Below are 14,362 nucleotides of genomic sequence, written 5' to 3'. Positions count from 1 at the left end.
CACTGTAAACTGAATTATTCATAATAAAAGTTATTAAAGCCATTAATGTGTAAAAACCTGAAAATTAATAAAATGTAAAATCACTTGATAAATGTCAAATCAATGGATTTCTTTCTTAATAAGATTAACTTTATATTTAAAAAAGCACCAAACATCCTTTCCATATTCCTCAGTTTTATTTTAATAACATAGTCGTTGTACAGTGAGGATTACAGAAACCCCGGACACCTCTGCATCATCATCATTCACCTTAACATACAAAACACGTTTAATATCACATACATGAAGAGGAGGGACAGGACACGAGCAGATTTCCAGTACGTTGAAGGCTTTCCGAATCATATATTCCACAAGTGATTTCAGAAGTATAAATACAATTCCAGGCTTATTTATTATTTATTTCATTACTTTATATCTGTTTAAAATCACTATTCCGCATCTGCGAGAGGCCAGACCTCCACGCGTCCCATCAGATACGTGTGTGTGTGTGTGTGTGTGTGTGTGACAGTAAGAGCGAGACAGAGAGACGTGGGTAGGAGGTATTTTACAGTGGAGCTTGTATTGAACACCGCTGTGTTCTCGTGTGTTTTCCTGGTTTAATACTGCCGTTCTGTGAGAAAGCAATGCGTCTGGTCTCAGTCCACGTACATGGGGGAGCTGGGGGACGTGGGCATCTGATCCAGGATCCTGCAGACGTAGCTGGCCACGTCTACCGTACGCTCCTCGTAGATCTGAATGAAGGGATGTTTCTGAGAGACAGAGAAGGGAAGAGTTTACTTCAGTCTTCTTCTTCAGAGTTTCACATGCACGTCTTAAATGAGCTGTGCTTTTATAACATTTGAAGCATGATTTAAAACCAGACTAAATTTGCTGAAACACCTAAAATGACACGAGCTGACCTCATGATAGTTCATATTTTATTTTGTCGCCTCAACAACTGTCAGATTTAAGAGTCATGATTCCTGCAATCTTGGAAATAAAACTTGGATAAATTAGGGTGTGATTTCTGGACCGGGAAGAGTCACTGAAATTAATCAAATATAGGACATGGAAGTTTATACGATGAATATACTTTTCTTTTATTATTATGTTAAACTCTTAAATATTTTATTAGGTAGAAATTGCTAAGAAACTGCTATCTGTAAATAATAATAATAATAATAATAATAATAATAATAATAAATAATAAATGTAATTCTGGAATTACTGAATTTAATTATTATTATTTTTGTTATATAAATTATTTTATTTATTTTAGTAAATTCCCACTCTTTAAAAAACATACAATGTTTAAATTAATATAAATATAAAGCGCTATATATATATATATATATATATATATATATATATATATATATATATATATATATATATATTATTTTATTTTATTTATATTTTTTCAAAAGTCAAGCTTTTAGGTCCATTTAAAATATTCATAAGGGAAAGTGCATTTATTATATTTTTGAAAATTAGTGACAAATTATTATTTTTTGTGATCTCTTAAATAATATGAGATCATATAAAATAACAACAACAACAATTGTCTTGTTCTTATTGTTGTTAATGAGAATATTTCCTATACGTTTTTCTGGTGCAAATCATTAATAAATACTATTCTAAATAAAAAAGAAATGTATTACTAAAATAGCTACTACAACAATAATTTCATGAATTTAATTTACAAGAATTACAAAAAAAACATGCTGTTTAAATAAACGTATATACCCAAATTAGTTTCCTCTTTATTTGAAGAAAAAAAAGAAAAGTACAGAGAAAAACTGCAAATTCTAGCCAATTAAACAAAGCAGAATTTCCATGATCAAGACTTTATAGTATTTTTTCCAGTTCTAAATATGAAAGAATTCCCTGATATGCCCAGGTTTACCATTCCATTCAAACTTCACCTCAACAACCCGTTTATTATCAGAGAAACAGTGTGTGGCTTCAGCAGGAAACAGGAACTCACCAGAAGCTCTTTGTACTTTGGCCTTTTTGACTCGTCCTTTGTAAGGCTGTTAGAAACAAGCAAAAACAAAAATGAGCAGCTTTAATGAAAACCCTTGAGGTCAGACTGACAGTACGCTGAATCTCCAGCTCGTGCAGTTGCTGTGAATGAGCAGCAGGAGGCGTTGTGTGCATCATGTGATCGCAGGATAAATCAGAGTAATTACTTCCCTTGAGCTGAGTCAGCAAACTCTCACAGACAGGAAAGGCTTGTGTGTGAGTGTGTGTGTGTGTGTGTGTGTGTGTGTGTCTCACCACAGGTTGACGAAGTTGATGAATTTGGGGGAGAACTGTCTCTCCTCTGAGCTGCTGAGCTGCGGCGGGTCGCCCTTCACCACCTGCGTCAGCTGATCGAACACGCTGTTCCACTTTGGGTAGGGGAAGCGTCCCGTGGCCAGCTCATACTGCAGCAGAACACACACAAATCACCTTCAACATCACACAGACGTCCCGTCGGAGATCACATGACCACACGATCACTCGACTCCCTCACCAGTGTGATTCCCAAACTCCAGACGTCTGAGCGCACATCATACCCCTGTCTGGAGGCGCTGGGGTCTATCCTCTCCGGCTGAGGGAGGAACACACAGAAACATGAGACACATGGCCTTCATGCATTACAAATACATACATTAGGCAGCTCTTAATTTGGCATGATGCATGCAATACTGAAAAACTATTATTATTATTGTTGTTGTTTATGATGATTAGTTAATGATATTGTTTTTTTTATTAAGAAATAAATGTACTCCAATGTTTGGAACAGATTTTTCTGCTGAAGCACTGAATCATATTAAACAAACAAACAAAACACTTTATTAAGCAATAAGCAAAATAAAATAACTGCCGAGGTTAAAAGCATTTTGAAAGCTGAATATTTATTGAAATGAAAATGGATTACTTTTATTTCGCTGCTCTTATTTTAGCACGAATCATCAGTGTATCTTATTCTTAAGAACATGAATGTACTATTTACCATTATTATTATTATTACTTATTCATTTTATTAATAAAAGGTCATCATTTCCTAGTGTATGTTATTGAAACAGAAAAAAAAGAAGTATTAATATTATTATTAGTTTTATTATTATTGTTATTATTATTAATAATAATAATAATAAAAATAAAATTTTCCTTCATTTCTGAATCATTGTCGTGTTTCAGTCAGAAATACCTCACACTTTTGAGGGTACATGCGTCGCAAATGTTGTCTAATGTTTCACTGTCAAAACTATTTTCATTGTCAAGACTATTTCATTTATTAAATTTGACATGAATCAACAAAGCTTTGTTCTGAAGTCCTATATATATCATAACTCTGAGATCATGGGTTCATTCCTCAGTACACACACACACACACACACACACACACACACACACACACACACTGATGAAATGTCTTGCTCTGAATAAAGTTCAGCAGGGTGCTTTTCCAGAACATCAGACTGTCTGCTTCACATTCCCAAACACAACCGAAACAGATGTGCTCCCGACACACACTTCGGTCCACACAGCAGCAGGAGTGTGTGTGTGTGTGTGTGTAACAGCTGTGAGTATCGGTCAACACACTGATGTCATAATGCAGTGTGAGGAGTCTCCGGGGAGGATGATGATGAGCTCATGGCTCAGATTAGAGTATGACATCATCATCCTCACTGCAGAGCGGAGCTTCATTCACAGACGCTCCTGCACTTACATCACTCTCCACACACTCGGCTTCACAAAAGAGGAGAGGAAGTTACTCAGTTCCTATTTATGGAATTCACTGTTTTGGCCAATAATTATTAAATAAGTTGTTGTTTTTTCTAAAAATGTTACAAAAAAGTGATCAAAAATAACACTGTTATTAAAAATAAAATAAATGAAATAATTTGTTTTGCTTATTGTAGCAAAACAAATTATGTCTGAATTAATCCTTGTTCAAAAAAAATTGTTATAAAAACATTGTAATATGGAATAAAAACTTAATTTAACATGCATATTTACTATGTTTATTATATTTGTTTATCTAAATAATATAATAATAATAATAATATTAAAGTGTGTGTGTGTGTGTGTGTGTGTATATATATATCCACACAAATACAAACACACTTTTATTCAGCAATCATGCATTCAATTTATCAAAAAGACATTAATGACATTCACAATGTTGCAAAAGGTTTCTATCTAAAAAAAATAAATGATGCTCTTTTGATCTTTCTATTAATCAAAGAAATAATCCTGAAAAATAAAATGTATCTCAGTTTCCACAAACATATATGAAGCAGCACAGCACTGATAATAATCAGAAATGTTTCATATTTTCATGATTTCTGAAGATCATGTGACACTGAAGACTGGAGTAATGATGCTGAAAATACAGCTTTGATCACAGGATTAAAATAAAATTTTTAAATGCATTAAAATAGAAAACAGTTATTTTAAATTGTAATAATATTTCAGAATTTTACAGTTTTTACCATGTTTTTAATCAAATAAATGCAGACTTTGTGAGCAGACGAGACGTTCTTCTGTTCAAAATCATTTAAAAAATCTTTTCAACCTCAACATCTGAATTTTAGTGTAAATATACGAATATAGAAATGATGAATCTTACTGCCATGTACGGTCTGCAGCCTGCGTCCCTGGTTTTGGCGATGGAGTCGACCAGCTGTCCGCTGATGCCAAAATCACACAGCTTAATGTTGCCTTTCCTGTCCAGAAGGATATTCGATGGCTTTATGTCTGCGGAAAGACCATGAAAGAGCTTCAGTCTGCGTAAAACAGAGCTCGTTCATACCCAAACCCACTTACACCTCCTCAAGAAACACATTCTCATCAGACTGCCTCTCTTACCTCTGTGAATAATTTTCAAGTTTTCTTTTAAGTGGTTAAGTGCTTTCACAGTCTGAAACGGCAGCGAAGAACAAAGAGCGTGTTACTGAACGCCTCGCTCGGGAAACGCCAAACAAAACTGAACAGATGACAACTCACAGCTAGTGTTATCTTCCCTAAAATCTCCTCGGGAATCACTTCGTCTAAAGAGGAATAAACGTATTTGTAGAATTTGTCGAAGGAGGTAGACATGAGCTCCATGCATATCCAGCAATCCCCCTGAGGAAGAAGCGTTGTGAATCAGAAACACTCTCTTAAAAACATGAGACAGCTTGCCTAAAACCACACACACACCTCTCTGAAAAGGGCCCCGTAGAACTGGACGATGTAAGGACAGTCGCTGCTCCTCATGACCACATCCAGATCCATGAGCAGCTGCTTCTGTTCGCGCTCGTCCACCGTCGAGCGGATCCGCTGTCACACAAACACACGGATGATAAGAAACTTCTATTCTGGGTTTTGGATCTAAAGCCTGAAGAATAGCTGCCAGCGGTCAGTAACCTGTGACGTGTGTCTTACTTTGACGGCCATGATCTGTCCGCTGGGTTTGTGCACCATCTTGTTGACGGAGCCGTACGCTCCTCGGCCGATCTCGCCGAGATCCTTCAGGTCTTCGGCTGTGAAGTCCCAGTGCTGCTCCGGAGAGATCTTCAGCTTCCCAGACGACTCGATACTGTGTGTCCGAAGCCGCTCTCTGGAAACACACACACACACACACACACACACACACGCTTGTGAAGGCCATCGTGGCTGAGGCTGGAAAGACACGGTCCACAGAATCTCCAAAACTCACAGGCTTTTGATTAGGGGTGCAATTAAATATCCAATAATCTGATGACTATTTGAACCAATTTGGATAGAAAAAGCTAAAAAACAAACAAACAAACACAGATCCATTTCACTGGGGAAAGCAATGTTATGAACACAGGGCCTGAATTTCGTTTTTTAAACTGGGGGGGGAATTCCCCCCTTACATGGGTCACATGGGGGGGATCTAAAGATTATGGGGGGGAGAATAACTTTTGATGCATCGGTCTAATTTAATCATGTTCATATATTAATATCTACAGATTTGTATGCATGAATTGTGCATTTCCAGTTCTCAAATCAGTTAACAAAAAAAAAAAAAAAGCGTTATACAAAATACATCATGCTCTTCAAATTGACATTAAGACCTCTGTTTAAACTAGGCCTATGCTATATATTAATGTCTATTTCAGTTCATCTGTTTCAGTACAGTTCAATTCTTAGCTTTTTTTTTTACTTTTGATATTGATATCGTAAATTGATATTAAGAACTCAGTTTAAACTATAAGTATTTATGTCTTTCATACATTTCAGTTCTATTTCAGTCATTTTTTTCCATTTCTTTTTTTCATGTGACTTATTCTAAGTTTCTCATCTGTCTCCTCATCTTCATTTCTTTCCATTTGATGATGGCTCTGTTGAAGTCAAACTGCTCAAGGGAAGGTCCAAGCTCTGAAATGATCATTAGATTTGTGAGACTTGTAGGCTATTATTCAGTGAATTTCTGAATTTAGTTTTGATCCTGTTTTGTGTGCTGAATCCACGTTCACACGACACACTCGCTACTGGTATGACCATGGCTGTCTGAATGAGTTTCTCCATTTCAGTGAAAACTTTTTTCTTTGGATCGTGATCTGCATCATCAGAACTTGTCTTTCGCTTCAGCCAACGGTCCATATTTAAACTACTACGCTAACCAAACAATTCATTGTCTGTGGCCGTGTTTGTGCGCGCGGGAAATATGCTGCGCATAATGAATAGAAAACAAGGGCAAACGCGCAGTCACATGCTCAAACAAGTGGAAAGCTCGGGCGCGCGCGCCGCAGTCTCATTTCCACAAGCGCTTGCACTCTCGTGGCGTCTGTCGTTGCCATGCAACCAACTGCGCTCTCCATGATGACAAGAAGGATCAGCAAAATATTAATTGATTTCTAGCCCTTGCGTTAACTTTATTACTAGATATATTTATAGATATATTTATGGAGATGAAAAATAATAAAGGCGCCCTGTACAGCTATGATCAGCTGTTCGGCCGAGCATTCAATGTTGTGACGCTGTAAGCTGATCAGTTGGTTCGTTGCTGCCGCGCTCTATCACTCGCACACCATAAAGAGCAAAATGTTTTTTAATGTTTCAGTTTCGTTATTACAACGACAATTTGGAAGCGGATAATTTCTTCACAAACAGCTCATTTTGACTCAAAATGTTAGAATGCTGCACCTACACTTGATAGTGTGAATAAGATCAGCGCAACGCAGACCGCTGCATTGACAGCGTGAAACATGATCTGTCTACAGCAGCCAGGGCTCCGCCGTTTACTGTCTAGGAGCTCAGCGCTGAGACAGAAAATGCCGGTCCAGCGCTGATTGAGGAATTATATTCGAAAATAAAAGACAATTGGACTAGACAATTTGACATATTTTTTCTCGCATCTGTGAATTTATTTTTTTAATCATTTGCTCTGAGATGAAGCAAATATATTTGTGCGGGAATTTCTCGCACTATAAAAGCTAACATTGCGGGAATGGTTTAAATTATGCGCAATCCCCGCATTCCCGCACCGAAATTCAAGCCCTGGAACAGGAGACGTTTAGCAGGAAGCAAGCTTAAACTATTTAATCCACTCCACTCCAGCCTATCGAATAAAGTCTTGAGAAGCCGAACGCTGCATGTTTGTGAGAAACGAATGCATCATCAAGATGTTTTTAACTTTGTCTAAAATCAGTACTCTATCCTTAATATCTCCTTCTCCAGTGAAAGAGTCGTCTCATCTGAATCAGGAGTGAAATATGCACAGATCAAGCACTGTTTAATAAAACAAAAACAGACCAAAACAGTGGATTTTGAAGTGAGAGGATGACAGGAGATGGACCTTTTTCACTGGAAGAAGTGTTATTATGGATTATAAACTCGCATTTTAGCTAGAAGCAAAAGTTAAAACATCTCAATGATGGATTTGTTTCTTACAAACACACAGCTTTTCTCTTCATTGGACACTAACTGAGTGCTGTGGATTATTGTGATGTTTTTATAAGCTGTTTGGACTCTCATTCTGACGGCACCCATTCACTACAGAGCATCCACTGCTGAGCAAGTGATGTAATGCTACATTTCTCCAAGAAACAAACTCATCGACACCTCGGATGTCCTGAGGACGTGTACATTTTCGGCTATTCTATTCTTCAGCAGTTCATTTTAGGGTGAAAGGGCCACGAGATGGTCTGTACTCACATGTGTGGGTTCTGGAAAGGAAGTCCGGCCGTGTTCAGAGTGATTCTGGAAGTGGGTTTGATTGGAGGATTGGCAAAATTTAACTTCAGGGCTTTACGTTTACCTGACAGAGGAGGAAGAGACCGTCAGGTTAAACACCAAAGTCATTTCACGCCCAAATCAACACACTCAGACAGCGTGAAGATAAAGTTGCAGGTGTATTTGGTTCAGGTTGCCACAGGATGAGATCTCTAACTAAGCCATGGAAGATGAGGGAGGGTTGTGTGAAGAGAGACATGCACAGGAGAGGAACCAAAGAGCCAGATTTCCTAAAGCCATCAGGACATCTTCATCACACGATGTAGAAAACACATGGAGGGTGACGATGGCTTTAGCAAACCTGGCAGCAGACGACAGGGACTGCGTTTAACACGACTGAATCAGCACATCTTTCCCCAGCTACATCCACTCGAGGCAGACAACAGAGGGTTACAAAGATGTGATCACATCCGGACACAAAACAGAAGATCCAAATCAACATCGGAAGAAAGAAACTTAACTTCACCACATGCAAAACCCAACATAACCCAAACACAAAATGATGCATGAATCTGTAAATCTGTATGGTTTATTCAGAGAGCGAGATGTGCTTCATAAGCACTAACAATACCCACCGCAAAAATAAAGCCAATCCAAACAACGTGGGAGAAATAGTAATAATAAAAAAACTGAAAATAAAGTTTCTGTAATTATATTTGGGGAACTGAACTTTTTATGCTGTTCAGGGCTTCTTGATATTTAATCTGAACTAATTTTACTAATTACTACCTGAGAATTATTTCTGCTAAATGCATCAAAATGCATGATCAAATAAATTATTTTGGTCCGTTTCCACCTAAATTATTTCATCCAAAACCAAAAATAATTGTATTTTTACTGAAACACAGAAACCACAATATATATATTTAATTATTTTATACCATGACCCATAAAAATAAAGATGCAAAATGTGAGAAAACTAATCGAACACTAAGGTGTTTTTGTAAGGAATAACATAAGACTGCTTAATTATTAACCATCTCTTTAAATGAATAACATTCACATTATTTTATATCAATTGTACACCAGTATTTTGAACAGTAACCCTATTCAGCTTTTCCTACTGCTCTTTGTTCAAAAACATTAACTTTATCGTTACCGAATGATATGAAACATTATATCATGATTATTTTTAGCTATATCGCCCAGCCCTAGCGAATAAGTGAAAATTACACGACAAAAGAGAAATGAAAACAATGTTAACATAAAACAAACAACCCTTTAGATTCATGGAAGTAAGTGGAAAATGTGAGTAAGCACATCTCTGTTTCGCCTTCACCGCATGAATCCCAACATTTCAGAAACCTCACTTCATGTGCGTCCATGTCCCAACAAGCTGGTGTTTGCTCGAGATGCTCATGCCAAAAACATCCCAGCAGTGCTCAACACTAAACAAAATGCAGACCCCAGAAACAGGGAAGACAGCTACAGCCCCCAAGGCAATGTTGACTGCACCGGTTAGTAGAAAACCCCTCCTAAAACACCCGAATCAACCACCAGCAGAGCTTCCATTACTGTGTGTGAACCACTGATCAGTGAGGAAAATACATGCTTGATTATCACTGAAGAGATCTTGATCAAGTAAAGGCTGGTTTTAATTTCAATCAAATGAAAGTCAGGACCAATCGACTGTCCCGGAGTCAATATTTTTTCCCCAAAGTCAATGGAAGCTCCAAGCTTTAGACTTGTGCCGATTTCTCACTGAGCTCCTCTTTATGTGCTCGTCTGAAACTGATGTGTGGAGATACGGGTTAAAGTGTGGAAATACTGACTAGTGCTCGACTGATTTAATGACTTGAACTGAAATATCTAGAGAGAAGGGAGGACGAAATAATTATGATATAGACATAATAATACGATCTTGAGATGAGAATGAGAGAAATACTTTCTCTGCACAATAAAGTACTTTTTTTTTTTTTTTTAAGTACATTAACATTCAAAAGCGTGGGGTCAGTATGATTTTTTTTATGCTTTTGAAAAAACTATGCTCACCGAGATTATTATTATTATTGTTAAATATTATTGAATAATTACTGTATTCATAATTTACATTGATTAATATCATATACATTAATATATTAATTATAAACTGCATTACATGTTGAATTATATATATTACATGCAAAAAAAAAAAACAATACACTGGTAAACTAAACACGTCTGTTAAATACAAATGGCATATAAATTAATGAACAATTAGATTATTTAATTAGTTGTCATTGTAATAATAGTAATACAAAAATAAATAAATAAATAATAAATAAATAAATAATAATAAATAAATAAAAATAAATAAATAAAAATAAATAATTTAAAAAAATTATATATATGGGAAATTAGATTTCCTGCTATACAATTTTTTCCTTTTTATTTTTTTTTACTGTAGCACCTTCTTAGTGTAGTCCATCAAAACTATCACGATGTATAAGAACTCAACTAAATAAATAACTGAATTAAGCATTAAATAATTATTTGCATTTTTTACGTCATGGCAGAAGTTAATTTACTAATTAAGGTACGTGATTGCTTTACTCTTTTTCTTTAGGTAACATATTTCTTTATTATTATTATTATAAAAACAATAAAGTTTTCTTCATATGTTTATTTTGGTCATTTTGGGGTTAAACACATCAAATGTTCCACCTTCTCTGACATGATAATGATAGGATGCGGCTCGATGTGTCCCAGACCAGCACAAGTCTAGAAGAAACCGTGTGTGGATGGATTAGTGTCGAGCAGAGGACAGGCTTCCCGAAACCAGCAAACAGACACGGCTCAGAAGGGTTGGCTTACTTTGAGGAGGTCCAGACAGGTTTATCTGAAACCCTGGTGGTGAGAAGAACAACGACACATGGTTTGATCCGGAAAAAACACCTTCATCTGTTTCAAATCCACCTAAACCTGCTCTTCAAAGCAATGAAGCATCTGAAGCTCGCTCAAACCAAACCTGTGTGTCGGGATGTGCATCAGTGAACCGCTACACATGAGAGATGTGTGTGTACATGCAGAGGAGATTCACACACAACAGCAGGACGCAGAAATGAAGACGGCAAAACAAAAATGAAACCATTCAGATATAAACAACAGTTGTTCTGGCTCTCACCGTGGTCCGGCATCAGGGAGGATTGTGGGAAAGAAGAGGCAAAGAGATAAAATATCATGAAGAGAAATATCGAGTTTCATTGCTTAAACAACAGATTTAAAAGAATCTGTCCAGCTGGAACGTCAAACTGAAAAAAATAAAGTCAGGGTTGGAAAAGAAGTCACGTTAAGATTATTTCATGACAGACACAATGAAAAAAACTAAATTTGGAAATCTGAAATTGCTAGTAAACTTAAAAAACTTAATTACAAGGTATCACAAGCAGCACGTCAAAATCAAATGTAACGTTATGACGCTGAAAGACTGTTCTTGTAAAATGCACTCCATTATTCTTATTCAAAACGTATTAATGACATTAGACAACAGTAAGGAAGTTTTGCAACAATGATGCACAAAAGTTAAACGTGTCATTTCTTACGCAGCTGGCTTATCTGAACACAAGAACGCAGAGATTAACTTCATAAATCATGTGAAGATAATTCATGCACTTCCTCTTCCAGTGTAAAAGCGAAGCCGGTGAATAAACCTTCCCAAACCAAGCCAAATACAGGAAATACAGGAATGATGGTGTGGTGGACGAGGAGATAATGGAGAGCCACAGAAGAACAGAGAGAAGAGGCAGGTTTTTACATCCTTCAAACTAGACACATAGTCTTTATAACTGTATAAAGAGACCGAAACCAATGCAGAACAGCATGAAAATTAATTATATAAACACTAGTTCTACACATAAACCAATCAGGAAACACACCAAGAAGTGAATCTCTCAAAGACATGTCAGCTTCATATTTCACACCAAAATCTGGTGGGAAAATGCATTATGCATAATTCTCATTACTGTTTCATAGTCACTTTTATATAATCACCTTTCAGTTATCAGCCTGTATCTTTAACCACTGCACCACACCACGTCCAAAATAAACCACCGAGAGTGTCACTATTATCTAAATGACTCATATTCAATCATGCATATATCATGTGGCAGATTGGGTCATAAAACAACCCAAATCACAATCATAAACATGTTGTGATTTATGCTTTTCAAAAATGCGGGCCAGGGGGATGCTTGGGGGTTCAAGGAAAAGTTTTGAGATAACCTGTTTAAAACATGTAGAGGTAGTAATGATCATTATAATAAATTATCATAATTGAGTAGAAGTATAAATAACAATAGGATGCAGTTAAATAAAAATTGATTTAAATAGATGAATTAGTAAATAGGTAAATAAAATAAGAAATACAAATAAGAAAAGAAGATATAATTTATATATATATATTAAAAAAAAATCATTTTTAATAGTAAAGTACTAAATGTGTGGGGTGGGGGGGTGAACACGTAATAACTTAACAGAAAATAAATATTTCCTTATAAAAAAAAAAAATACTACAGTATAAATTGGGGTTTCCAATAAACTAACTTATACAGTATAACGAGAGGATTGTCATATTTTGGGGAACCCAGGCATCTCAAATAATAAAAAACCCTTAGTTTATGATATTTAAATCATACAGATTAGCGGTGATTTTACTATTTTTACTAAAATTACACTGTCTAACAGTGTAATTTTCCTCACGAAATCAGGTATTCGTATATCTATTGTCCATAAATAACTGAAATACCATCTTAGTATTTACATTTATTAAGAAACGACACTTTAAATTCCCCTCGCATTTACCTGAAGTTTGCATTAGCATTATCGCACCGCTAGCCACCAAGCTAAAAATGTCAACAAACTTCAACGACAGTCAGAATCCAAACGATGACATTAAATCAATAATTATAACACCAGCTGCGACATGGACTTAGAAAATATTAATTTAGACTTGGGTTAGTAGTAAACAATGCAATTATCACGCTGAGAAAATGAAATATTAATGGGCCTGTCCCTGTTTGACTGAAGCTGTTAGCCGTGCGGCTACAGGACACTGAAGTTACAATAAAACTACTCGTGAAGAGCAGATAAACAGATGTTACTAGTTTAAAACACACACTTGAGAGCGTGTAAACGCGACTGTAAGTCGAGAGCTGAACTTGTATTGCGGTATGGTCGAGTCTCAGGTGGTGTGTGTACACTGTCACCGGGAGCATGTGCGGTTCGGCTGGTTCTGACCTTGCATGCTGCTCATGGTGCTGCTGTGCTGGCTCTGGTTCGGGTGGTGCTGCACACTGCTGCTCAGGCTGGAGGCTGCTGCAGGGTTACTGCTGGGGCTGGACGTCGCCATTCGGGTTTGACTTCCAGCAGCCAGCGCTGGGCTGCAATCATAGACTGGCTGCACTGCAGAGACAGAAGCAGAAACAGCAGAGTAACCTACAGCGCTCGCTCGCTCGCTCGCTCGCTCTATCTCTCTCTCTCTCTCACATTAATGTCAAAGTATTTTACCTGTGTACAATACAAAACATGATTGAACCATCAAAGTAAAAAAGAGACAAAAAAGAGTAATAGAGAAAATAAATGAATAAATACAATAAAATCTCTTGCACACTTTTTTTTACTTAAGATTTTTGATGATTCAATACATTGTACATTGACTGTATTTAATTACCTTGTACCCACATGTGCAATGACAATAAAGTTGAATCTAATCTAATCCAATCTAATCTAAAGAAGAATTTAAAGTAAAAAAAGTCTCTCTGTCTCGCGTGCACACACACACACACACTTGCATGTAGTTTGCAAGAAAAATATTAAATAATATATATATATAGAATAGAATAGAATAGAATAGAATAGAATGAGATGGAAACACTGCAGAGTAAACAATGGGGCGAGGAGATTTTACATGCATAGAAAATCATATACAAAATATTTTTTCCAAAATTCATGTTCAAAATTCATTCAGATTCATAAGTGTGTGTAATATGTAGTTCTCTCTGAATCAGTTATGATTACATGAATAATGATGGCGATAACTATTTGTATTCAGTATTATAATCATCTTTTATTAGTGGTTGGTTTCAGTGTATTAATTAATTTATTAAATACATTTTGTTGTTAATCTAAATGTTAATCTACATGACTGAATGAATCACAGTGTCATGGA

The 14,362-nt window shown here is 36.3% G+C and overlaps 1 protein-coding gene across 3 annotated transcripts; it reads right to left on the bottom strand.

Annotated features, from left to right (window-relative positions):
• Window positions 1-157: 157 nt before the first annotated feature.
• On the bottom strand, window positions 158-13,658 carry map2k4a (mitogen-activated protein kinase kinase 4a). 3 transcript variants are annotated; one of them, XM_052553704.1, is made up of 12 exons: window positions 13,432-13,657; window positions 11,011-11,043; window positions 8,140-8,242; window positions 5,401-5,575; window positions 5,176-5,295; window positions 4,981-5,100; window positions 4,843-4,894; window positions 4,604-4,731; window positions 2,498-2,575; window positions 2,260-2,408; window positions 1,967-2,012; window positions 158-749 (listed from the first exon to the last, which is right to left on the bottom strand). In XM_052553704.1, exons 1-12 carry the CDS (start codon window positions 13,541-13,543, stop codon window positions 636-638), a joined length of 1,230 nt encoding a protein of 409 aa, XP_052409664.1. In that variant the 5' UTR covers window positions 13,544-13,657; the 3' UTR covers window positions 158-635. The 3 variants fall into 3 exon arrangements, with proteins under 3 accessions (XP_052409664.1, XP_052409682.1, XP_052409673.1); XM_052553722.1 differs by lacking the exon at window positions 11,011-11,043 and having other exon boundaries at window positions 8,140-8,230; window positions 13,432-13,658; XM_052553713.1 differs by lacking the exon at window positions 11,011-11,043.
• Window positions 13,659-14,362: the final 704 nt, after the last annotated feature.

Source organism: Carassius gibelio, chromosome A3 (genome assembly GCF_023724105.1).
Source record: "Carassius gibelio isolate Cgi1373 ecotype wild population from Czech Republic chromosome A3, carGib1.2-hapl.c, whole genome shotgun sequence".
Lineage (NCBI taxonomy): Eukaryota > Metazoa > Chordata > Actinopteri > Cypriniformes > Cyprinidae > Carassius > Carassius gibelio.
Note: the sequence above shows the minus strand (reverse complement) of the source record. Positions and strands in the feature narration are given on the sequence as shown.

Bases quoted from the DNA above. Each gene is read 5' to 3' on its own strand.
- map2k4a (XM_052553704.1), bottom strand. From the start codon at position 13,543: ATGGCGACGTCCAGCCCCAGCAGTAACCCTGCAGCAGCCTCCAGCCTG. The intron at 5,101-5,175 runs GTGTGTGTGTGG...CTTCTTCCTCAG, and splicing joins ACGGGGCCCTTTTCAGAGAG to GGGGATTGCTGGATATGCAT. The intron at 2,409-2,497 runs GTGAGGGAGTCG...GTTCTGCTGCAG, and splicing joins GGAGTTTGGGAATCACACTG to TATGAGCTGGCCACGGGACG.